The 25747-nt window shown below is 45.4% G+C and overlaps 1 protein-coding gene across 2 annotated transcripts in view; it reads right to left on the reverse strand.

Moving 5' to 3' along the window:
* LOC120044311 (Down syndrome cell adhesion molecule homolog) overlaps positions 1 to 25747 on the reverse strand; it is a 120915-nt gene that overhangs the window by 9594 nt on the left and 85574 nt on the right. For both annotated transcript variants that reach the window (XM_038988926.1, XM_038988925.1), the window contains exons 15-27: positions 23945 to 24015; positions 23493 to 23742; positions 22891 to 23037; positions 11040 to 11195; positions 10419 to 10552; positions 9982 to 10135; positions 4712 to 4829; positions 4214 to 4377; positions 2413 to 2511; positions 2054 to 2242; positions 1616 to 1906; positions 219 to 395; positions 54 to 84 (exon numbers count right to left, since the gene is read on the reverse strand). In XM_038988926.1, coding sequence (XP_038844854.1) covers positions 54 to 84; positions 219 to 395; positions 1616 to 1906; positions 2054 to 2242; positions 2413 to 2511; positions 4214 to 4377; positions 4712 to 4829; positions 9982 to 10135; positions 10419 to 10552; positions 11040 to 11195; positions 22891 to 23037; positions 23493 to 23742; positions 23945 to 24015 — 1981 coding nt within the window. The remainder of the gene's footprint in view (positions 1 to 53; positions 85 to 218; positions 396 to 1615; positions 1907 to 2053; positions 2243 to 2412; positions 2512 to 4213; positions 4378 to 4711; positions 4830 to 9981; positions 10136 to 10418; positions 10553 to 11039; positions 11196 to 22890; positions 23038 to 23492; positions 23743 to 23944; positions 24016 to 25747) is intronic.

Consider the following 25747-nt stretch of genomic DNA (forward strand, 5'->3'; position numbering starts at 1 on the left):
ACTAAACAATATTAACTATCTATTAAGTTATGTATCAAACTGCTCATGCTTACCTCATCAGCATCTCGGCTAAACTTTTAGCATCTACAGAGCAAACAAGAACAAAAATCACATTACATGCAGATGATTCTCTTAGTATACTTGAAAATAGTTTGACAATAGTTACAGAAATCTTTTACTGAAATCTAACCAATCATGTTGCTGCTGTGACCTCTCACCTCGAAGCCTCTTCAGTCTCTGTTCCCGCCTCCGCCTCCTGAGCACAAGTAGCAGGACGAAGACCAGCACGATGCCCACCAGAACACACGAGATGATGGTCACCATTTTCAGACCCTCGTTACTGGACGTACTGCCCGCACTCACCGTCGGGGCCTTCACCAGGGGAGCGATGGTACCTGGGGACAGGTCATAGAAATGTAATTAGCTGACAAACTGTTATGATATTTGTTATGACAAGACCATGTACGTTTCTTGTACTTAACCCACAGGATTGTCAAGTGTGTAAACCAGACCTGGTAGAGAAGACAATGACTGCAAAACACCAGCCAAATACAAATATACACACAGTGAACAAAACATTTCCAAGACTCCAGTCAGCCAAGTCATAAACTGTTCTCTCTGCTACCGCATGACAACTCGATATTAGGAAGGTGTTCCTATCATTTCGTACACTCACTGTCAATTAAGTCTATACAGGGTCTGTCGATGAATACTAAATGACCTTTGTGTTAATGTTTAAAACATGCAGCAAGCGCCTAGCAAAAGGCAAAAGGCAATCCCACTCAATCTACTCCAACAAGCTGTTGTAGCACTGTGTTGCCTGCAAGCACCTGACCTTCTGCCGAATTTCCAATAATGCCCAGTTAACTGAAGCACTACTTAAAAGAGGTGAACTCTTCCTTCTTCGCTGAATAGTCAGCTCTTTTATGGCTGGGGCATGTGTGTGTGTGTGTGTGTGTGTGTGTGTGTGTGTGTGTGTGTGTGTGTGTGTGTGTGTGTGTGTGTGTGTGTGTGTGTGTGTGTGTGTGTGTGTGTGTGTGTGTGTGTGTGTGTGTGTAAGGTTTAGGGTTGGGTAAGGTCATTGAATCGCTATGGGACTGGGGGGTGTTGGCACTGGCAGGTGATTGCTCATCTGTTGCCCCCCTCTAGCCCCTCTGCAGTCGGTAGATCACATAATTATTTAATTCATGCAGCGCAGAGCGCTCGATAGGGCAGTGATGGAGGTGTCATAAACAGCAGCAGCAGACACAACAACCACCACGGCCACTGGAGTCAGCAGAAAATCTATTGGAGGTACTTTACTGCCCCATTCATCAGTTGCATGAGACTTGCATGAGACAGCTTCTTTAATGGCAGCACCAGTAAATAGCAAAATATGAATTCATTTACTTCTGCTCTAAGGCAGGTATAGTACCTACGCTGTAAATTAACATATTTGATGGAGACTTGATCAGTTGTGACAATTTTCAAGGGATGGGAAGGTAAATGCCTTTTAAAATACAGTTCTTCAATTTTCATTCAGTTATCCTGAATAAGTCAATCTAAGCGTGTATATCTTTCAACTTATAACTTGCTGCAGTATGTATAGCATCAGTGAAGAGACAAGTGAACTCACTGCCGTCGTAGCTGAGTGTGGCGAACTTGACCCTCTTCTCTGCTGAGCCGGCGCTGTTGAACACCTTCATCTGCAGTTCGTACCAGGTGGCCTCGGCCAGGTCATACAGGATGTAGCTCTTGATCAAAGAGGTGCGCTGGGCCGTGGTCCACGTGGGAGACACCACCGAACGGTACTCCAACGTGAAGGATGTGATTGGACAGCCGCCGTTGTTCCAGCCAATCAGGTTGAGCTTGACACGCGTGGCATTGATACTGGTGAAGAGCTCCTGTTCTTTAGAGTACTGGGGTTCTGTTGGGCAGAGAGGAGAGAGGAGTCAGACCACACACACACTTTAATGATCGGTCCATTCATAAGTATCAGTTTTGTATGAATTGTGTCAAAGCAATGGAGTCACTATTTCATAACATACATAAAAGGATGTCACCATCTCTCTACCTTTCCCATGAGTCTTAGCTTCGATGATCTCACTGATTCGCCCTGGCCCCACAGCATTCTGTGCCGTCAGTGTAAATTTGTACCAGGTGCCACACTTCAGGTTCTCCAGGCGATAGGAACGCTCACTAGGGCTGATGGCAAAGTTGCCCCACTGCTCACTGTTGTCCTCTGAGTATTGCAGGATGTAGCCTGATGTGAGAGAGAGAGGTTAGGCTGATACACTGTTGTCTGCTAAACAACCATCCTGGTGTTGCTCATAGGGGACACTATTTAATCAAGTCAGTAACCTGTTTTCCAAGGTAAAACAATAAAATCTCCTATAATAGTTAGTGTTGCTGCTTGCTGTGTTGGAGTCTGACCTCTGATGGAGCTGCCTCCGTTGTCTCCTGGTATCCAGGACAGAGTGATAGATGTGGTGGTCGTCTTGGTAACGGTAAGACGAGGCTGGTCTGGGGGAACTAGAAGTAAAAACATGGATTTTAATTAGGTCCTATCTCAAGGGGCATACAGTGCATTCGGAAAGTACTTACATTTTTCCACATTTTGTTACATTACAGCCAATATCCAAAAATTTATTAAATACATTTTTTCCTTCCTCAATCAACACAAAATAACCCATCATGACAAAGCGCAAACATGTTTTTAGAATTTTTTGCAAATGTATTACAAATAAAAAACTGAAATACTTGATTGACATAATTATTCAGACCCTTTGCTAAGAAAACTTAAAATTGAGCTCAGGTGCATCGTGTTTCCATTGATCATCCTTGAGATGTTTCTTCAATTGATTGTACATGATTTGGAAAGGCACACTCCTGTCTATATAAGGTCCCACAGTTGACAGTACATGTCAGCATGTCATGTCAGTGCAAAAGCCAAGCCATGAGGTCAAAGGAATTGTCCATAGAGTTCCAAGACAGGATCGTGTCAAGGCACGGATCTAAGGAAGGGTACCAAAAACTTTATGCAGCATTGAAGGTCCCCAAGAACACAGTGGTCTCCATCATTCTTAAATTAAAGAAGTTTGGAAGCACAAATACTCTTCCTAGAGCTGGTCGCCTGGCCAAACTGAGCAATCGGGGGAGAAGGGCCTTGGTCAGGGAGGTGACCAAGTACCCGATGGTCACTGAAAGAGCTCCAGAGTTCCTGCGTGGAGATGGGAGAACCTTCCAGAAGGACAACCATCTCTGCAGCACTCCACCAATCAGGCCTTTATGGTAGAGTGGCCAGACGGAAGCCACTCCTCAGTAAGAGGCACATGACAGCACACTTGGAGTTTGCCAAAAGGCACCTAAAGGACTCTTAGACCATGAAAAACGATTCTCTGGTCTGATGAAACCGAGATTGAACTCTTTGGTCTGAATGCCAAGAGTCACATCTGGAGGAAACCAGGCATCATCCCTATGGTGAAGCATGATGGTGTGGGGATGTTTTTCAGCAGCAGGGACTGGGAGACTAGTCAGGATTGAGGGAAAGATGAACAGAGCAGAGAGATCCTTGATGAAAACCTGCTCCAGAGCGCTCAGGACCTCGGACTGGGGCAAAGGTCCACCTTCCAACAGGACAACGACACTAAGCACACAGCTAAGACAACACAGGAGTGACTTCGTGAAAAATCTCAATGTCCTTGAGTGGCCCAGCCAGAGCCCGGACTTGAACCTGATCTAACATATCTTGAGAGGCTTGAAAATAGCTGTGCAGAGACGCTCCCGATCCAACCTGATAGAGCTTGAGAGGATCTGCAGAGAAGAATGGGAGAAACTTCCAACATACAGGTGTGTATTGTAGCTTGTAATGTAGCGTTACACCCAAGAAGACTCGAGGTTGTAATCGCTACCAAAGATGCTTTAACAAAGTACTGAATAAAGGGTTTGAATACGTATGTCAACGTGCAAAAAAAAAAAGTAAAACTGTTTTTGCTTTGTCATTATGGGGTATTGTGTGTAGATTTATGAGGGTGAAAAAAATATTTTATAATTTTTAGAATAAGGCTGTAATGTAACAAAATGTGGAAAAAGTCAAGGGGTCTGAATACTTTCCGAATGCGCTTCACTACATACCGTGAACACATTTCTGTTTTTATGACCATCAATAAAATGGAGAATTGGTTTGAATTGAGTGGTATACTGTACTGTTCCACCCCAGACTCCTTCTGGTTACCTTGAACCTGCAGGTTGAGGATGATTTTATCCGGCCCAAAACTGTTGCTAGCCACACAGGTGTAGTTCCCAGAATCCTCAGCTTTCACTGTGCGGATGACTAGGCTGCCATTGCCCTGGATGATGCGTCTACTGTCGATCACAGCAGGGGCGGGGCTTCCATTGCTGAATCACAAATGTACGAGAGACAGTTAGAAAATGAACTACGGTGAGATACGCAGCAGCGAAAATCATTTAAAAGTCTTGAATAATGTTACCTCTACTTTTTTGTGTGTAGGAACATGCTGTACATGTAAACAACTATGATTTTTTAACATTCTGCCGATGAGTGTGAAAGGATACTGTAAAAACAAAGAGCCACTGTTTTTTCACTGGTATTTAGTTCAAGTGGAAAGCATTAAAAGTTACTCAAAACACAGTCTGTACTAAGTGCTACTGTTTGTCCTACATGCAGCATGATGTGTTTCCCCAGCTGTGGGTCAGACTTTCCTGTACTCACGTCTCCTTGAGCCACTTGACCGTGGGGGCTGGGTCGCCCACCGCCTTACAGGGCAACACGATGTCCCTCATCCAGGGTGTGGTCACGGTGCCGTTGAACGTCAGAATCTGAGCAGGAGCTGCACACACACAAACACACCACAACTGGGTCAAATACTTTTAAATACTTGGGCTGACTTGATTTAGTTCGCTTGGTACAACAAAATGTATGGAATACTCCTAAAAGTGGAAATCAATCCCAAATACTGTCAAGGGAAGCTCTAAAAAAAGCAGTATACAATATTAGTTCCTTATTCATCTTTATTGAATTCACCTCTACACATGCAGAGCCCATCTCTGTACTTGGACAGATGTAAAGTACTCTGTTTGGAACCAGGCTGGTCGGGCAGCAGACGGATATCTAAAACACATCAGGTCTGGAGCTCCAGAGTGGGGACTACATTTATCACCCCTGCCTCTAGCAGGATGAGAACACTACACTGGCTATCACTGCTCACCCTCAGCTTATCAGCTCTCACAAAGAAGCACAGTGCTGACAGGGTGGAATAGCAGACCTACTTGCATTCAGTTTGATGCTACATTCACATCCTGAGTTAGGGGGCGGGCATAATATAGCCTCCTCTATTCTTTCCTCACCTTATTTACCTCATAGGGAGAGTTTCTCAGGGTTGCGCCCCTTTAAATGTTCTGATGCTCTGATCATAGCTTTGACAAAAAAACACAACTCAAACATCATCTTTTGTGTCTTCTAAAATCATTCAGAGACTGATACACATTTTGTTATCATCTACCCCTGAATACTGAGAAGTGAAACGATAAGCTCCACCTAGGGCTGTGGTGGTCACGAAATTTCGTTAGACGGTGATCGTCAAGCAAATAACTGTCGGTCTCACGATAATTGACCGTTAATTAACATAAACACATTTGGCATCTCTTGGCTTTCACACCTAGCTTACAAGCAAGCCATTTTAAAGAGTCTAATAAATCCATGTAATATAGCCTACACCTTCACAATGAATCCATCATTTATTTTAGACAGGTCTAAAGAAGCATGATATATAGTCTATTTCAGAAGAAAATGATAGCATACTCTGTCCTTGTCAAATGGCTGGGTGCTACACTAGTCAATGTAGCAGACAAGATTTGCTTATAATTCCGTGGCATTATTTTATATTATTTTATAGTATGAAGAATAAAATTTAACTAAGCTGAATAAAGTAGAAAGGATATTTTCTTCAAACAATTTGAGGGAGTGTACTCAGGCGGCTATTCTGTGCTGAGCGGTTAACAAAGAAATAGGTACTCCTAAACTCAGCAAAAAAAGAAACGTCCTCTCACTGTCAACTGATTTTCAGCAAACTTATTTTCAGCAAACTTAACATGTGTAAATAGTTGTATGAACATAACAAGATTCAACAACTGAGACATGAACTGAACAAGTTCCACAGACATGTGACTAACATAAATGGAAAAATGTGTCCCTGAACAAAGGGGGATCAAAATCAAAAGTAACAGTCAGTATCTGGTGTGGCCACCAGCTGCATTAAGTACTGCAGTGCATCTCCTCCTCATGGACTGCACCAGATTTACCAGTTATTGCGGTGAGATGTTACCCCACTCTTCCACCAAGGCACCTGTAAGTTCCCGCACATTTCTTAGGGGAATGGCCCTAGCCCTCACACTCCGATCCTTCAGGTCCCAGACGTGCTCAATGGGATTGAGATCCGGGCTCTTCGTTGGCCATGGCAGAACACTGACATTCCTGTCTTGCAGGAAATCACTCACAGAACAAGCAGTATGGCTGGTGCCATTGTCATGCTGGAGGGTCATGTCAGGATGAGCCTGCAGGAAGGGTACCACATGAGGGAGGAGGATGTCTTCTCTGTAACGCATAGCGTTGAGATTGCCTGCAAAGACAACAAGCTCAGTCCGATGATGCTGTGACACACCGCCCCAGACAATGACGGACCCTTCACCTCCAAATTGATCCCGCTCCAGAGTACAGACAGGTGTAACGCTCAAACGCGAATCCGACCATCACCTCTGGTGAGACAAAACCGTGACTCGTCAGTGAAGAGCACTTTTTCCAGTCCTGTCTGGTCCAGCGATGGTGGGTTTGTGCCCATAGGCGACATCATTGCAGGTGATGTCTGGTGAGGACCTGCCTTACAACAGGCCTACAAGCCCTCAGTCCAGCCTCTCTCAGCCTATTGCGGACAGTATGAGCACTGATGGAGGGATTGTGCGTTCCAGGTGTAACTCGGGCAGTTGTTGTTACCATCCTGTACCTGTCCCGCAGGTGTGATGTTCGGATGTACCGATTCTGTGCAGGTGTTGTCTCCCTGTAGCACTGTCTTAGGCGTCTCACATTGCAATTTATTGCCCTGGTCACATCTGCAGTCCTCATGCCTTCTTGCAGCATGCCTAAGGCACATATGACCAGGGACCCTGGGCATCTTTCTTTGGGTGTTTTTCAGAATCAGTAGAAAGACCTCTTTAGTGTCCTAAGTTTTCAGAACTGTGACCTTAATTGCCTACCGTCTGTAAGCTGTTAGTGTCTTAACAACCGTTCCACAGGTGCATGTTCATTAATTGTTTATGGTTCATTGAACAAGCATGGGAAGCAGTGTTTAAACCCTTTACAATGAAGATCTGTGAAGTTATTTGGATTTTTCCGAATTATCTTTGAATAAGAAAAAGGGTGTTTCTTTTTTTGCTGAGTTTATATGCTTAATTTAGAGTTATTAATGTAACTTTAGTTGTTCTACAAACGTTGGGCTATATGTTTTGATTTTTAATACATTGTAAGGCTGCAAGATGAGACTAATGATCATTTGAAAAAAGTTGCGTGAAAGGCATGAGCTCTGCTTTGTTTTTTTGCGCATGCTGTTTACACTCCAATAGTCTCTCATTCACAATTTGACAAGCACTTGATAATGCCTCGAATTCCACGGCGGGATCTCCTTTGTGGCCGTAATGTAGCCTAAAAAAATCCATGCCTTTTGCGACCCGGAGTGCTGTGTTGTGCCCTTCTCCCTGAGTGAGCTGCGCAATCCGAAGCGCCTCTCACTCACATGGCTCTCCATCACGTGATCAGGTCTTTCTCACAGGCTACAAGTGAAGATAGACACATCGGGGACGCAACTGTGCACGTCCTTATCCAATTCCGAGGTGCATATTGAAGATATTGGAAGAACTGTCCACATTTACTTTTCGTCAGCCAACAAGATGAGTAGGCCTAACGAACAGTAAAAGCACTAGCCTATGTGAATCTACTATCCCCATAGTACAAAAGTCGACCTATTCTATTCTGTGCGAGAAATTAATAATATTCCAAGCATAGTCTGGGACAGTTGTGAGATAGATCCCAAATTAATACAACCACTAGAGTCAAAAATACGTTTTTATGCAATGTTACTGACGCAACAGATCAGAACGTTTAGCTTAAAATGTTGATAAACTATTAGGCTATTTCTTCACATTATAAACGCAGCAATGCGCACATGGTAGTAGGCTACAAGCGCAAATGTTCCATTAGTGGAAAACACCATTATCAAAAGTGACCGCAAATGCAATTATGCTTGAAATGCTTTTATTATAAAGGTGCATTTTTATGTTGAAAATTATCTTCCCCAAACATAAATCTCACGCACTGCTTATATATGCTCTATACCCCTTGTAAAGCGGATTAATGTGCTTAATTTTAAGAAGTAATTTGGCCACTTTAGTTGTGATACAAACCTTATTAAAACATATAGGCCTATGGGCTAGGCTACATGAGGTGTACTACCATGATAAGAAAAGGTCACACAAAAAAAGTATTTGTTTCTTATGCTGGGTATCATTCACTGTCAGGATTTGGCCAGGATTGTTCCGGTTTTGGTCACTAGATGCCCCCATTGTGCTTTTTTGACCCTTTTGTTTTCCCTTGTTTCCAGTTATTATTTGCAGTTTTCCTCAGTTCTTTGCTCTGTGTTTGAATGTTAGCACCCAGCCCCAGCCATGCTGTGAACATTTGTTACTCCTGTTGGATTCTCTTGAGGTACTCTGGTTTTGTTCTCGTTTATTTATTTTTTGATTATTCTTTTGAGGTTTTTTCCCTGCTGTACTTACCACTTTGTGGATTTACCTTGTGACTTGGAGTATATACCTTTTTCTCTTGGAATTACTTTTGACGTTGTGGACTTATATTTTTGCCTGAAGAACTTTCCTTTTTACTTTATTAAAACACCGTCTCAAGTACTACTGTGTCTGCCTCATCTTCTGGGTTCTGCCGACTATTAGTGGCTCAGTTTGCTAAGTGACTGTTTCTCACACCGGAGACCCGAGTTTGTAACCGGGTCCTGACAATTCACAAGTGATAATATATAATTCACAAGTGATAGGCTAATATTGTCACCCATCAGACTCTTCTTTAATCTTGTCTTTACATATACTAAATAATATATGTGTGACATTTGTTTTGATTTAGAATGGACCATTATCATGCACCTGTATCGAAACGGGCAGCGGGGAAAAATGCACTTAAATAGCGAATGGATGACGCTTTTCCCCGTGGTTTATTTTCATGCCAGCCATGTAGGCTATACTCCTGTTGTAAATATAAGCAATGTGCTTAATATTAGGAAAGTTGAGAAATAAATATAGTAGGCCTAGCCTATAGAAAGCTGATGGGATCCTCGTCTTTTTATTAGCGGCCATCACTCTGTTTTCTCCCGCAATTGCATAGCCTATAGAAATTTACATTTACGTCATTTTAGCAGACGCTCTTATCCAGAGCGACTTACAGTAGAGTGCATACATTTTACATACTGAGACAAGGATATCCCTACCGGCCAAACCCTCCCTAACCCGGACGACGCTATGCCAATTGTGAGTCGCCCCACGGACCTCCCGGTTGCGGCCAGCTGCGACAGAGCCTGGGCGCGAACCCAGCCCAGGCGCGAACCCAGAGACTCTGGTGGCGCAGCTAGCACTGCGATGCAGTGCCCTAGACCACTGCGCCACCCGGGAGACGAAATGTTGTGCAACATGAGCTCATGGGCTCATGGGAAGTGTTTGATTAGATTCACGAATACATTTGCATTGATGTCAGAGTGATTAGAAGGACAATATAGTGCTGAGTACCAGGCAATTAGCAAGTTTGGTAGACTAATAATGACCATCAGCAGCATCAGAGCTTGGAGAAGCCTAAATACCGTGACTACCTTCATGACTCATGACCGCCTGTGGCGGTAATACGGTCACCGCAACAGCCCTAGCTCCACCTACCCTCGGCCAGGGGCTTGACGGTGATGATGTCGCTGGCGTTTCCGCGGCCGGCTGCGGTGACGGCCACCACCCAGATGCTGTACTGACGGTTCCTGCTCAGGTTGGGGATACGGTAGAAGAAGATGTCTGGAGCTGCTTCAAACTCACTGCTCACCTGTAGGAGGGGAGAGACCGGCATGATGTTAGCAGAGAGATACAGGACCTATTCCAAATGTCTGTAACAAACTATCAATCATTGGAGCGGAACACTGATGACACAGCCTTGACAATGTGAGCTGGAGGGATGGTTTATAAGACCTCATGCCATATCTAGTCTAGCCCCTGAACCTGGTGCTTCCTCTCCTCCAATTATGTTAGGCCTCAAATGTATTGTATGCCCACCACTTACTTGCCTTCATCACTATGCTCTAAGACCCTGTACTCTGTGCCCTCCTTACCGTGGGGTGTGGGTTAGAGCAGAAGACAGTGTATTTCCTGATGATGCCGTTGAGTTTGAGAGGAGGGAGCCACGACACAAACACCACTGAGTTAGACGCCGCCGCTGCCTTCACGCCAGCCGGAGGACCAGGGACTGGTGAGGGAAAACCGTGAAATAGGGAAATATACATTATTACCCGTATCCTTGTTTTGAGCAACATCTAAGGAAACCACTCTGTATTTAAATTTTGTCAGTGTCAAAATCTGTCATTCCAGTGAGCGTGCCTTAACTTCTTATGCTACATGGCGATCTGCAATATGCTGGAGCTGCAGTTTTTCACCTACTAATGTGAGTTGTCTGCACCGATTATCAACTCATATTTCTATAATTTCACACCAAATTCAAACAGAAGTCCTGTCAAAATCATTTATACTTGGCAACATGCTCTTCCATAATGCAAGAGGGGATATGCGGATCTAAGCACGGTTTACCTGCCAGTTGGCCCCTGGCCTCTAGGTTAACCCCAATTTACTATGATACAGTTTTGCATCTTCCCCCTAATAGTTAAGGTTAGAATTTAGGGAGGGTAAGCTGATCCTAGATCAGTGCCTGAGGTGTCCTGGTCTACTAGTGTGCGTACCGTCCTCCTTGGTGCGGGTGAAGATCTGCTCGCTGCGCACCCCATCTCCTGCCCGGGTGAAGGTCAGCACCTGGATGCTGTAGTTAGTGTACTTCTCCAGACCATCCAGCTCCAGAGATGGCTTAGAGGTGGTCACGTTACGGATCTCCCCCAGCTCTGAGAGAGAGAAGAAGAGGAGGGGATAGAGAGCAATTAGAAAAATATGGGGAGGAGGAAGGCAGAGAAAGAGAAGTACATAGCAAGGAAAAGAGACAGGGAAGAAGGAAGGAAGGAAGAAAAACAAGGATATCAAGAGTTGTCAAATGCAGAATTAACTAACTAACTTAGATGAAAAGTTGCTTCTACCCTACAGGTAAATATATACAGTACCAGTCAAAAGTTTGGACACACCTACTCATTCCAGGGTTTTACTTTATTTTTACTATTTTCTAAAAATAGAGAAGACATCAGAACTATGAAATGAAATCATATAGGAACCAAATTTTTTTTTTTTAAATACTAATATATTTTAGATTCTACAAAGTAGCCACCCTTTGCCTTGATGACAGCTTTGCACACTCTTGGCATTCTCTCAACCCGCTTCACCTGGAATCTTTCCCAATAGTCTTGAAGGACATATGCTGAGCATTTGTTGGCTGCTTTTCCTTCACTCTGTGCTCCAACTCATCCCAAACCATCTCAATTGGGTTGAGGTCGGGTTGTTTGTGGAGGCCAGGTCATCTGATGCAGCACTCCATCGGTCTCCTTCTTGGTCAAATATCCCTTACACAGCCTGGAGGTGTGTTGGGACATTGTCCTATTGAAAAACAAATGATAGTCCCACTAAGCGCAAACCAGATGGGATGGCATATCGCTGCGGAATGCTGTGGTAGCCATGCTGGCTAAGTGTGCCTTGAATTCTAAATAAATCACCGACAGTGTTACCAGCAAAGCATCCCCACACCATCACACCTCCTCCTCCATGCTTCACTTTTTTGGGGGGGTTCCTACATGATTCCATTTCATAGTTCTGATGTCTTCTCTATTATTCTACAATGTAGAAAATAACAGGCGGAGATCATCACAAAGACAGCGTTTGGAACCAATCATCTCAAATTTGGACTCATCAGATCAAATGACAGATTTCCCCTGGTCTAATGTCTATTGCTCGTGTTTCTTGGCCCAAGCAAGTCTCTTCTTATTATTGGTGTCCTTTAGTAGTGGTTTCTTTGCAGCAATTCGACCATGAAGGCCTGATTCTCGCAGTCTCCTCTGAACAGTTGATGTTGGGATGTGTCTGTTACTTGAACTCTGTGAAGCATTTATTTGGGCTGCAATTTCTGAGGCTGGTAACTCTAATGAACTTGTACTCTGCAGCAGAGGTAACTCTGGGTCTTCCTTTCCTGTGGCGGTCCTCATGAGAGCCAGTTTCATTATAGCGCTTGATGGTTTTTGCGACTGCACTTGAAGAAACTTTCAAAGTTCTTAATATTTTCCGGATTGACTGGCCTTCATCGCTTAAAGTAATGATGGACTGTCATTGCTCTTTGCTTATTTGAGCTGTTCTTGCCATAATATCGACTCTGTCTTTGACCAAATAAGGCTATCTTCTGTATACCACCCCTACATTGTCACAACACAACTGATTGGCTCAAACGCATTAAGAAGGAAAGACATTACACAAATTGACTTTTAACAAGGCACACATGTTAATTGAAATGCATTCCAGGTGACTACCTCTCAAAGCTGGTTGAGAGAATTCCAAGAGTGTGTAAAGCTGTCATCAAGGCAAAGGGTGGCTACTTTGAAGAATCTCAAATACATTATATATTTTAATTTGTTTAACACTTTTTTTGGTTACGACATAATTCCATAGTTTTGATGTCTACAATGTAGAAAATAGAAAAAAAATCTGAAAAACCCTGGAATGAGTAGGTGTCCAAACTTTTGACTGGTACTGTATGTGTAACTGCCAAAACAATGGAAACACTTGAGTAAATGAGGGATACAAAGTATATTGAAAGCAGGTGCTTCCACACAGGTGTGATTCCTGAGTTAATTAAGCAATTAACATCCCATAATGCTTAGGGCCATGAACAAAAATGTTTTGCAGGCCATTATGTCCTCTAAACATAACAATGGTCATTATGGCCAAACAGTTCTATTTTTGTTTCATCAGACTAGAGGACATTTCTCCAAAAAGTGCGATCTTTATCACCATGTGCAGTTGCAAAACATAGTCTGGCTTTTTTATAGCAGTTTTGGAGCAGTGGCTTCTTCCTTGCTGAGCGGCCTTTCAGGTTATGTCGATATAGGACTCGTTTTACTGTGGATATAGATACTGTTGTACCTGATTCCACCAGCATCTTCACAAGGTCCTTTGCTGTTGTTCTGGGATTGATTTGCACTTTTCACACCAAAGTACTTTCATCTCTAGGAAACAGAACGCGTCTCCTTCCTGAGCGGTATGACGGCTGCGTGGTCCCATGGTGTTTATACTTGCGTACTATTGTTTGTACAGATGAACGTGGTACCTTCAGGCCTTTGGAAATTGCTGCCAATGATGAACCAGAGTTGTGGAGGTCTACAATTCTTTTCTGAGGTCTTGGCTGATTTCTTTTGATTTTCCCATGATTTCAAGTAAAGAGGCACTGAGTTTGAAGGTAGGCCTTGAAATACATCCACAGGTACACCTCCAATTGACTCAAATTATGTCTTATTAGCCTATTCAAAGTTTCTAAAGCCATGACATTTTCTGGAATTTTCCAAGCTGGCACAGTCAACTTAGTGTATGTAAACTACTGACCCACTGGAATTGTAATACAGTGAATTATAAGTGAAATAATCTGTCTTTAAACAATAGTTGGAAAAATGACTTGAGTCATGCACAAAGTAGATAATCGATCGATTTGCCTAATCGATTTGCCAAAACTATAGTTTGTTAACAAGAAATTTGTGGATTGGTTGAAAAACGAGTTTTAATGACTCCAACCTAAGTGTATGTTGACTGTATCTGTGACCAACAGATGCATATCTGTATTCCCAGTCATGTGAAATCCATAGATAAGGTTCTAATTTATTTATTTCAATTGACTGATTTCCTCATATGAACTGTAACTCAGGAAAATCAATGAAATTGTTCTATGTTGAATTTATATTTTTGTTCAGTATATATAAAATACACAAATATACACTGAGTGTACAAAACATTAGGAACACCTTCCTAACATTGAGTTGCACCCCCCCTTTCCCTCGGAACAGCCTCAATTCATCAGGACACAAGAAACTGTTGAATGTGAAAAACCCAGCACTCAAACCAAGGCACTTAAATATTTTGTCATGCTCATTCACCCTTTGAATGGCACACATTCATAAACAATCCATGTCTCAATTGTTTAAAAATCCTAGTTCTCCCCTTCATCTACACTGATTGAAGTGGATTTAACAGGTGACATCAATAAGGGATCAAAGCTTTCACCTGGTCAGTCTGTCATGGAAAGAGGTGTTCCTAATGTTTTGTACACTCAGTGTATATATATATATATATTGTGATAAGGTGCGTCTCGGTGAGAGGTGTAGGAGTCAGGCGCAGGAGAGCAGGGATTTCTGAGAAGCGTGTTTAATATATAATATATATATAGTCCATCAATACAAAATTTCCACCAACGAAAATCCAAAACTACGCTCTCCCACGGACCCAGAAACTCGTGCCAACACACGGAGGAACAACCACAGTTCTGACACTACATACAAGTGCCAAAAAAATGTGAAAACAAAACAGAAACTCGTACCAAACGCAAGGAGGAACAAACTCAGTTCCGAAACTTAACTACAAGAAACATCAAAGATAAACGAGCGCAAATACACACAAGCTTAATCCCGCACGAAATAAGGCAGGTAACAGGTGCCCTATATACACACAGAAATAAACGCAATTGAAACCAGGTGTGAAAATGAACACAGACAAAACAACCAGAAAAGGAAAAAGGGATCGGTGGCGGCTAGTAAACCGGTGACGCCGAGCGCCGCCCCGAACAGGGAGAGGGGTTATCTTCGGTAGAAGTCGTGACAGTACCCCCCTCCTGACGCGCGGCTCCCGCAGCGCGACGACCTCGAGGACGACCCGGAGGACGAGGCGCAGGGCGATCCGGATGGAGGCGGTGAAACTCCTTTAGCATAGGTGGATCCAGTACGTCCTCCACCGGCACCCAGCATCTCTCCTCCGGACCGTACCCCTCCCAGTCCACGAGGTACTGAAGACCCCCCACCCGACGCCTCGAGTCCAGTATGGACCGAACTGCATACGCCGGCGCCCCCCCGATGTCCAGGGGGGGCGGAGGGATCTCCCGCACCTCATCTTCTTGAAGCGGACCAGGCACCACCGGCCTGAGGAGAGACACATGAAACGAGGGGTTAATACGGTAATAAGGGGGGAGCTGTAATCTATAACACACCTCGTTTATTCTCCTCAGGACTTTGAATGGCCCCACAAACCGCGGACCCAGCTTCCGGCAGGGCAGGTGGAGGGGCAGGTTTCGGGTCGAGAGCCAGACCCGGTCCCCCGGTGTGTACACTGGGGCCTCGCTGCGGTGGCGGTCGGCACTGGCCTTCTGCCGCCCTTCGTCCCGTTTAAGGTACCCGTGGGCGGCCTCCCAGGTTTCCCTTGAGCGTGTCACCCAATCGTCCACCACAGGAGCCTCGGTCTGGCTCTGATGCCATGGTACCAGGACCGGCTGATAACCCAACACACATTGGAAGGGCGACAGGTTCGTAGAGGAGTGGCGGAGTGAATTCTGGGCCATCTCTGCCCATGGGATGTACTTCGCCCACTCCCCTGGCCGGTCCTGGCAATACGACCGCAGAAACCTACCCACATCCTGGTTCACTCTTTCCACCTGCCCATTACTCTCGGGGTGAAACCCAGAGGTAAGGCTGACCGAGACCCCCAAACGTTCCATGAACGCCTTCCACACCCTGGACGTGAACTGGGGACCTCGATCAGAAACAATATCCTCAGGCACCCCGTAGTGCCGGAAGACGTGAGTAAACAGGGCCTCCGCCGTCTGTAGGGCTGTAGGGAGACCGGGCAAAGGGAGGAGACGACAGGACTTAGAAAACCGATCCACAACGACCAGGATCGTGGTGTTGCCCTGTGATGGTGGCAGATCGGTCAAGAAGTCAACCGACAGGTGTGACCAAGGCCGCTGTGGAACGGGAAGGGGTTGTAACTTCCCTCTGGGCAGGTGCCTAGGAGCCTTGCACTGAGCGCACACTGAGCAGGAGGACACATAAACCCTCACGTCCTTGGCTAAAGTGGACCACCAGTACTTCCCACTAAGACATCGCACCGTCCTACCAATCCCCGGGTGACCAGAGGGGGACGTGTGAGCCCACCAAATTAGCCTGTCTCTAACCTCCAGCGGAACGTACACCCGTCCCGCTGGACACTGTGGTGGAGTAGGCTCAACACGCGATGCTCGCTCAATGTCTGCGTCCACCTCCCACCTCACAGGTGCCACTAGACAAGAAGCCGGGAGGATGGGCGCAGGATCGATGGCCCGCTCCTCCGTATCATATAGTCGGGACAGTGCGTCTGCCTTAGTGTTCTGGGAGCCTGGTCTATAGGAGATGGTAAACCTAAATCGGGTGAAAAACATGGCCCACCTTGCCTGACGAGGGTTCAGTCTCCTCGCTGCCCGAATGTACTCTAGATTACGGTGGTCAGTCCAGATGAGAAAAGGGTGTTGGGCCCCCTCAAGCCAATGTCTCCACACCTTCAGGGCTCTGACAACAGCCAGCAACTCCCGATCCCCCACGTCATAGTTTCGCTCCGCCGAGCTGAGTTTCCGAGAAAAGAAAGCACAGGGGCGGAGCTTCGGTGGCGTACCCGAGCGCTGGGAGAGCACGGCTCCGACCCCAGCCTCGGATGCGTCCACCTCCACTATGAATGCCAAAGAGGGGTCCGGATGCGCCAGCACGGGAGCCGAGGTAAAAAGAGCCTTCAGGCGACCAAAAGCCCTGTCCGCCTCAGCCGACCACCCCAGACGCGCCGCCCCCCCCTTCAGCAGTGACGTAATGAGAGCAGCCACCTGCCCAAAACCCCGGATAAACCTCCGGTAGTAGTTGGCAAACCCTAAGAACCGCTGCACCTCCTTTACCATGGTTGGAGTCGGCCAATTACGCACGGCTGCAATGCGGTCACACTCCATCACCAACCCTGATGTGGAAATGCGATACCCAAGGAAGGAGACGGCCTGTTGGAAGAACAAGCATTTCTCAGCCTTGACGTACAGGTCATGCTCCAACAGGTGCCCAAGTACCTTGCGCACTAGAGACACATGCGCGGCGTGTGTAGCGGAATAGACCAGAATGTCATCGATGTAAACCACCACACCCTGACCGTGCAGGTCCCTGAGAATCTCGTCTACAAAAGATTGGAAGACTGCTGGAGCATTCTTCAACCCGTACGGCATGACGAGGTACTCATAATGGCCGGATGTGGTACTAAACGCTGTCTTCCACTCATCTCCCTTCCGGATACGCACCAAGTTAAATGCACTCCTGAGATCCAGTTTTGTGAAAAACCGTGCTCCGTGAAATGACTCAATCGCCATGGCAATGAGAGGTAGCGGGTAACTATACCCCACCGTGATGGAATTTAGACCTCTATAGTCAATGCACGGACGCAGACCTCCCTCCTTCTTCACAAAAAAGAAACTCGAGGAGGCAGGTGAGATGGAGGGCCGAATGTACCCCTGCCCCAGAGATTCAGATATGTATGTCTCCATAGCCACCGTTTTCTCCTGGGACAGGGGATACACGTGACTCCTGGGAAGTGCAGCGCCTACCAGGAGATTTATCGCACAATCCCCTCGTCGATGAGGTGGTAATTGGGTCGCCTTCTTTTTACAGAAGGCGATAGCCAAATCGGCATATTCTGAGGGAATGCGCACGGTGGAGACTTGGTCTGGACTCTCCACCGTTGTAGCACCGATGGAAACTCCTACACACCTGCCTGAGCACTCCTCCGACCACCCCTGTAGAGCCCTCTGTTGCCACGAAATCCTGGGGTTGTGACGGGCCAACCAGGGGATCCCCAGCACCACCGGAAACGCAGGAGAATCAATGAGGAAGAGACTAATTTTCTCCTCATGACCCTCCTGCGTGACCATGACCAGTGGAGCCGTGGCCTCCCTGACTAGCCCTGACCCTAATGGTCGGCTATCTAAGGCGTGCACTGGGAAGGGTTTGTCAAGCTGAACAAGGGGGATCCCTAACCTTTGCGCTAAACCGCGGTCAATAAAATTCCCCGCCGCGCCTGAATCTACTAGCGCCTTATGCCGGGAAAGAGGGGAAAATTCAGGAAAAACAATCCATACATACATGTGACTAACAGGGGGCTCTGGGTGAGCCTGGTGCCGACTCACCTGAGGTGTCCGAGCAGTGCTCGGCCTGGCGTCTCGACTCCCTGGAGGACCCCCCCAGCACCGGTCAGCAGTGTGCCCTCTGCGACCACAGCTGGCACAGGAAAGGCCCCCTCCTCCGGTCGCCCTCGCTGCAGCACCTCCTAGCTCCATGGGTGTTGGAGTGGTGGAGCTGGGGAATGGAACTGACAGAGCCCGATCTGGACGTCCGCGGGTCGCCAGCAAGTTGTCCAACCGAATGGACATGTCGATCAACTGGTCCAAGGAGAGGGTGGTGTCTCTACAGGCCAGCTCCCTACGGACCTCCTCACGCAAACTACACCTATAGTGATCGATCAAGGCCCTGTCGTTCCATCCCGCGCCAGCGGCCAAGGTCCGGAACTCTAGAGCAAAGTCCTGAGCACTCCTCCTCTCCTGCCTCAGATGGAACAGCCGTTCACCCGCCGCTCGACCCTCAGGTGGGTGATCGAACACGGCCCGAAAGCGGCGGGTGAACTCTGGGTAGCGGTCCCTCGCCGAGTCAGGATCGTTCCATACCGCGTTGGCCCACTCCAGGGCTTTACCGGAGAGGCAGGAGACGAGGGTGTTCACGCTCTCACCTCCCGAAGGAGCCGGACGAACGGTCTCCAGGTATAGGTCCATCTGGAGTAAGAACCCCTGGCACCCGGCCGCCGTCCCATCGTACTCCCTCGGGAGGGCGAGTCGAATCCCACTGTGCTCAGGCAATGAAGGAGAGGGTAGTGGTACTGGTTGGGGTGTGGCTGATAAAGGTGTGGGAAGGCCACCTCTCTCCCATCTCTCCATCGTCGCCATCACCTGATCCATGGCGGTTCCCAGCCGGTGTAACACTGCCGTGTGGTGTTGAACTCGCTCCTCCACGGACCCTGGAAGTGCGTCTGCTCCTGCTGACTCCATACATTTTTTTTTGGTGCGGGATTCTGTGATAAGGTGCGTCTCGGTGAGAGGTGTAGGAGTCAGGCGCAGGAGAGCAGGGATTTCTGAGAAGCGTGTTTAATATATAATATATATATAGTCCATCAATACAAAATTTCCACAGACGAAAATCCAAAACTACGCTCTCCCACGGACCCAGAAACTCGTGCCAACACAAGGAGGAACAACCACAGTTCCGACACTACATACAAGTGCCAAAAAAATGTGAAAACAAAACAGAAACTCGTGTCAAACGCACGGAGGAACAAACTCAGTTCCGAAACTTAACTACACGTGCGTAATAACGAAAACAAGAAACATCAAAGATAAACGAGCGCAAATACACACAAGCTTAATCCCGCACGAAATAAGGCAGGTAACAGGTGCCCTATATACACACAGAAATAAACGCAATTGAAACCAGGTGTGAAAATGAACAACCAGAAAAGGAAAAAGGGATCGGTGGCGGCTAGTAAACCGGCGACGCCGAGCGCCGCCCGAACAGGGAGAGGGGTTATCTTCGGTAGAAGTCGTGACATATATTTAATTAAGTTAATTTAAAACAAGAACAATAGCTAGGTTTACATCCAATTGGCGACCGATTTTAATGCAAATATTCAAAAATCTGCATAAAGAAAATATGTGCATTTTCATACCAGTGGTGCTTCCACCAAACACACTTTCAGCAGATAAAATCAGTGGGTGATGATGTAGTGCACACAAAATGTACTTTTTTGCTTAGGTTTTCATGTACCAAATAAAAATCTAAAGTTCAATGTGTTTCCATCGTATTTTCAACTCTACCGATTAGTTTTGTCCCAAAAACTGCTGCGTTAAGTAGAAAATGTGCCTCCTGTGGTCTTGGCATGTGCGCTCTAGCCAACAGCTCGCAGATACAGTGTGGGTAAGCTGTGCGGGTACGCTAGTCTACATGATGAGATTATTATGGATAAGAGCGAGAATATTCTTATTTGTCAAACAGCAGTCAAGCATCATCAGCATCAATCACCCTCGATAATCAGTGGAGGCTGTTGAGGGGAGGATGGCTCATAATAATGTCCGTAAAGGAGCAAATGGAATGGCATCAAACACATGGAAACCATGTGTTTGATGTATTTGGTACCATTCCACTAATTCCGCTTCATCCTTTACCACGAGCTCTTCCTCCCCGATAAAGGTGCCACCAACCTCCTGTGCTTGATATATATTGGAAAGGAGCATCAAGACCACCTTGAACTTCACAAGGTTGTGAAAGTTCATCATCATTTTTTTCAGCTGTAGTCTAATAAATTGCATGGTTTCCCCGAGTCGCAGTGGGAGGACCACACACCATGTCATCGCGTTACTTCCATACGATGGTTGTTATATCAATATTTGCAAAAAAAAATGCGTTTCCACTGCAATTTCTCACATAGTACATTTTACAGACACAAAAGGATCCCTCCCCCCACCCATGTCGATCGAACAAATGATCTGTCTGCATTTTAAAAATTGTACCGAAACTCCCTGTTTCCATCACAGCTGTCATGATATTTTTTTTTATCTGGTATGACTTTATTCACATAACATGTGATTAAAGTACAACAAAACATAAGGTTTAGGAGTGAGAAGTTATGCATTGCACCAGATTTAGCTAACAGATAATATACATCTGCAATCCCTGGGCAGGTGAACAAATAAACATGAATACATTTGATACATCAGACATTATTCAAAACAGAACGCAAGACATTACACATAAAAATCATTGCACATGCTGTTGGACTTGATAATATTGGGGTTATAAAACACCTAGTAAAGACAAAATATTGAACAAAGCCCAGTTATTGCACCTGTTGAATACACATGTGTGTGTTCTAGAGTGTTTTCTGTTGCATTAAAAAGTCACGGTGGTTTATTAGATTAAAATCAGTGTGCACACTTTTGATTGGACTTAACCCATGTTTTTGTCTCGGATGAGAAGGCTTGGAGGCTGCCTAAAGCTTTCAGGGAGGAGGGGAGGCCATTCCATGTCTTTATCGCTTTGTATGTGATATACTTGTACAGTATATCACATATATAAAATAAGATGGCCAAGGATGTCTTAGCGGTGAACATACATAACACCTTATTCAATCAAACGATGGACACAAATACATGATTGAAAAGCCCATCCAAGGTCTGTTCTGGTGTGTTTCTCCTTGACTCTGACAATGTTTCTAAGGGTTGAATTATAGATGTCTCTCCATCTCTCTCCTCTCTCTCTCTTTCACTTTCCTCTTTCTCTCCCCCTCCTTTCTCTATCCTCTGTCTTCTCTCCATTCGCTCTCTCTCTCTTCCCTCCTCTACTGCAGTCTGGATGTGAGCCACAGTCTGCTAATGCTCCATCCTCCCTGTCAGTACAGGTGTTCCTCCTCCCTCTCCCTCCCTCCTCCTCCCTCTCTTTAATGATGCCATTCAAACGCCAAACTGTCCCAATGCAGCCATAGCATATTAACAGCTCAGGTGTTCTACACTAGCTGGAATCTGTTCATCTATGTCTCTATAGCTCCATCCTTTATGGTTGTGTTGTGGGCTGTTCAGAGCACTTCTTTGGGATATAACAGTGAGTGAAAGGTTTACGAGTCAGAATACTGTGATTTGGAAATGTATAGTACAATATATGCTGTGGTTTACGATAGTTGTAATCACTATTCTGACTCATGAAATGGGTGATAAATATACACCATTGAGTGCTTGAATGCAAATAATAAAATAAAACATTATTTTGAGTTTGATTACTGCAGACGGGATAGAGCCAAATGTTTAGAACAGCAGTGTTGGATGAATAAAACAAAGTTGTTCCACCAACTTAGAAAAAGGGCCTATAGCCCCGTCTGCTGGTGCATGAGGTTTTAACAACCCATGATACTTTGCTCATATTTTGAATATATGAAGAGCACAACAGACACTGGCTGAAGGTTTAGACAAGTGTCTTAGACAATAAATACATAAACATGATTTTTTTATCACACATAATGAGTGACATATTTCATTTAAATGAATAAGAGCTGTATTCATACTCAATGTTACATACGATATCAATATGTATAGAATATATGCAACACATGGCTATGGCTGTAGTATTGTTGGGACTCTGGAGCGTGTCCCACAATGAAATGCACTGTTACTATGCAAACTAGATTGAGCTGTCAGGCTGTGAGCGGTGCTTTTCTATTAGTGCATCCAGGGGCCATCAGCGAGGATATGATATGACAGATGAGGGGTCAAAGGTAACGTGGCTGTCAGAAGCGGTCACTGATGTCTCCCCAGCACGTGACGACTGCATGCCATGCCAGGCTGCCTGAATTGGACTAGAAAGCCTGGGTCACTGCTAATATGTCTCATTCATCCACTTCAATTTTCATGCATAGTGAATCATGTTGATACTGTATACATTCTATATACAGTGTGTCTTAGAGAGTTACGGACCAGGCAAGATACAGTATAATGTCTACATCCTTCTCTGTGTGTGTGTGTACTGTGTGTTGCTGTACCTCCGTCCGGCAGGTTGGCCCAGTAGATGACTCTGAAGCCAAGCAGGATGCCGTTGAGGGCATCTTTAGGAGGGGTCAGCCAGGACAGAGAGATAACCTCTGGGGATGCCGCCGTGGCCTGGACGTTCTCTGGAGGTCGACTGGGAACTGTTACAACCAGGCAGGAGGAAAAACAACACCGTTACCTCACTCTCCAAACCAGAAGCATGAACAGAAGAGTTTACTGAAGAGATGAAAATATTGAGCTACTCTTGGAGGACAATGGAAGTCAACTTCAAAATGCTCATTTGAATTTTTGGGGGGGATCTAGCATTCATCATGCTTTCTTGAGCCATGGCAATAATGACCGCCACAAACACTACACCAGCAGTACCAACACTATCCACTAGATGGCAATAAAGCTCCATCCTGGGAGTTCACTTCCCTCAAAGACAAAACATCAGCCATTTGACCCTTGATGCACCACAATATTGTGAAATCAATAAGATTTTCACTGTCTACCATATTGTCACTGATAGCTAAGGGCAGTGTGTGTGTGTGTGTGTGTGTGTGTGTGTGTGTGCGTGCCCGTGTGCGTGCGTGCATGTGCCCGTTGTCCTCACCATCCTCCAGTGTGGTAGAGATGACCTCCTGGGAGGAAGGTCCAGTCCCAGCACTGTTGCTGGCCTGCACCACCACCCCATACTGGGTGAACTTCTTCAGGTTGTCCAGGGTGATGCTCTCACTGTGGTCGTTGTCCCCCGTCGTCTCCATGGTGATGACATTGAACTGGTAGTTTCCCCCGGAGCTGAACTCCCTGTAGCCCACCTGGTAGCCTCGGATTGCTCCATTCTGGAGGTGCTTCTTAGGAGCCTGGGGGAGGGAAGAAGGAGGAGAGGGGAACGCACATTAGATATTGGGGGAAATTTGTATTTTTCAAAAGCTCTTTAAGGACAGAAGAATGGTTGTGGCCCTCAAGGCCCTGACGTGTAGCAGACCATGTAGCTAACAGACCATAGAGCTGCAGTAAGGGTTCTTCAGTCCTAGTGGTAATAGCAGGTTAAATGTATCTTACCCTCCAGGACACTTTGATGCTCTGAGAGGAGAAAGCTTCAAGCTGCACATCTTGTGGGGGACCATCAGGGGCTAGAAGAAAAGACACATTAAGGTAATTGAGATCTGAGCTACTGTCAGTTTAGTAGATGAGGTACAAGGCAAAGAAGTCAGTCTACCAGCATTCTGCCAATGGAATGGAACTATCCAAACTGAGTGTATTTTGAAGGTTATGCCAAGGTCAAGTCAATTCTACGATTCTGAGACATGGAAGGCTAAGGTCCTACTGTATCTATGGGTAGACCAGAGTAGTTGGTCTCAGATGGCCCAGCCCACTTCACAATAATGAAGATGGTGGTCATGTTTATGAGGGGTCATGGGGGACAGACAGTCAGAAGAGAAGTGAGAGAGAGAAGTGCAGAGTGGGGGTTGGGACGAACCACCAAAGAACCACCAAAGGGAACAGGGGCAATTTGCAGAGGGGCTGGCCAGTGGTCTATTGATTGCAGTGTGACATTTACAACATGGTCTGTTAATTGAAAAGTCCTGCTTTTAGTGCAGGGTCAGCGTGTCTTCAATAATGCAATAGAGCCAATGGAGCTGATGTCACTCTGCTGTTAATGAATTGACTTGACTCCCCATTCCCCTGTTACAACATTAATGTTCTAGATGCGTTTTATGGGACGTTGCAAGAACATTCATGTGTCTAGTTTCATCAACATTCCACCAGACATACACAGGACATGGTTGCCATGTTCTCAGAAATTAAAGTTCTAGACACGTTTCATGAGAATGTTGCAATAACATTCCTGGGTCCAGTTTTCTGAGGGTTATGAGAATATTCCAACATCATATTCTATGGAAACATTGCAAGAACACCTTGTTACTGTTGCCAAGCCCACCAAGGCCCTGATTGGTGAACCGCTAAACCATTCACAGCTCTTTTTGTCTGTGGGCAAAGTTAGGGATACTCACAAAGTGCTTTTAACATAGTGTTTACACACTTTGACATACATGATTACATTATGCATTTATTATTTAACATGTCCTCACCTGGGATTTGAACTCACAACCTCTTGGTTTACAGCATTAAGATCAGTTAAGTTGGCAATTCTCTTATTATTGACTTGATTTACATATTTAAACAATTTAAGGGCTTTCTGTATAGTTGCCTGATGTCGGTGGGGCATATTAACCTGTTTTAATGATACTTCTGTATCACTATGATCAATCCAAAAAATTATTGAGTGTATTTTTAACAGAGCTGAGATTTACTTCATAGTGCATTCATTCCTTTGCTTAGACCTATCAAGTTGTTTCAGATTTACACAATTTACACAAGATTTACACAATTTACACAAATTTACACTCTATGATTTTTTTTAACATTGTTTGCAAACGGATATGTGACACATATTTATGCCAAAATAACATGCCCCAAATCCCTGAACAACGGGTCGCCACTGATTTTCAGTAAGCCATAATTATTAACTGGGTAGGCTGGGAGTGGCGTAATGAGAAAGTCCTTCTCCGTTTCCGTTATCCAACCCTCTGAAAGAGCATTATATATGAAGCTATCTACAGTGCCTTCAGAAAGTATTCATACCCCTTGACTTATTCCACATTTTGTTGTGTTACAGCCTGAATTCAAAATGGATTAAATATATTTTTTCTCGCACCTATCTACACACAATACCCTATAATGACAAAGTGAAAACATGATTTTAGAAATTGTAGCAAATGTATTGAAAAAGAAATACAGAAATATCTAATTTACAGAAGTATTCACACACCTGAGTCAATACACGTTAGGATCACCTTTGGC

This window comes from Salvelinus namaycush, chromosome 3 (assembly GCF_016432855.1).
Source record: "Salvelinus namaycush isolate Seneca chromosome 3, SaNama_1.0, whole genome shotgun sequence".
Taxonomy (NCBI): domain Eukaryota; kingdom Metazoa; phylum Chordata; class Actinopteri; order Salmoniformes; family Salmonidae; genus Salvelinus; species Salvelinus namaycush.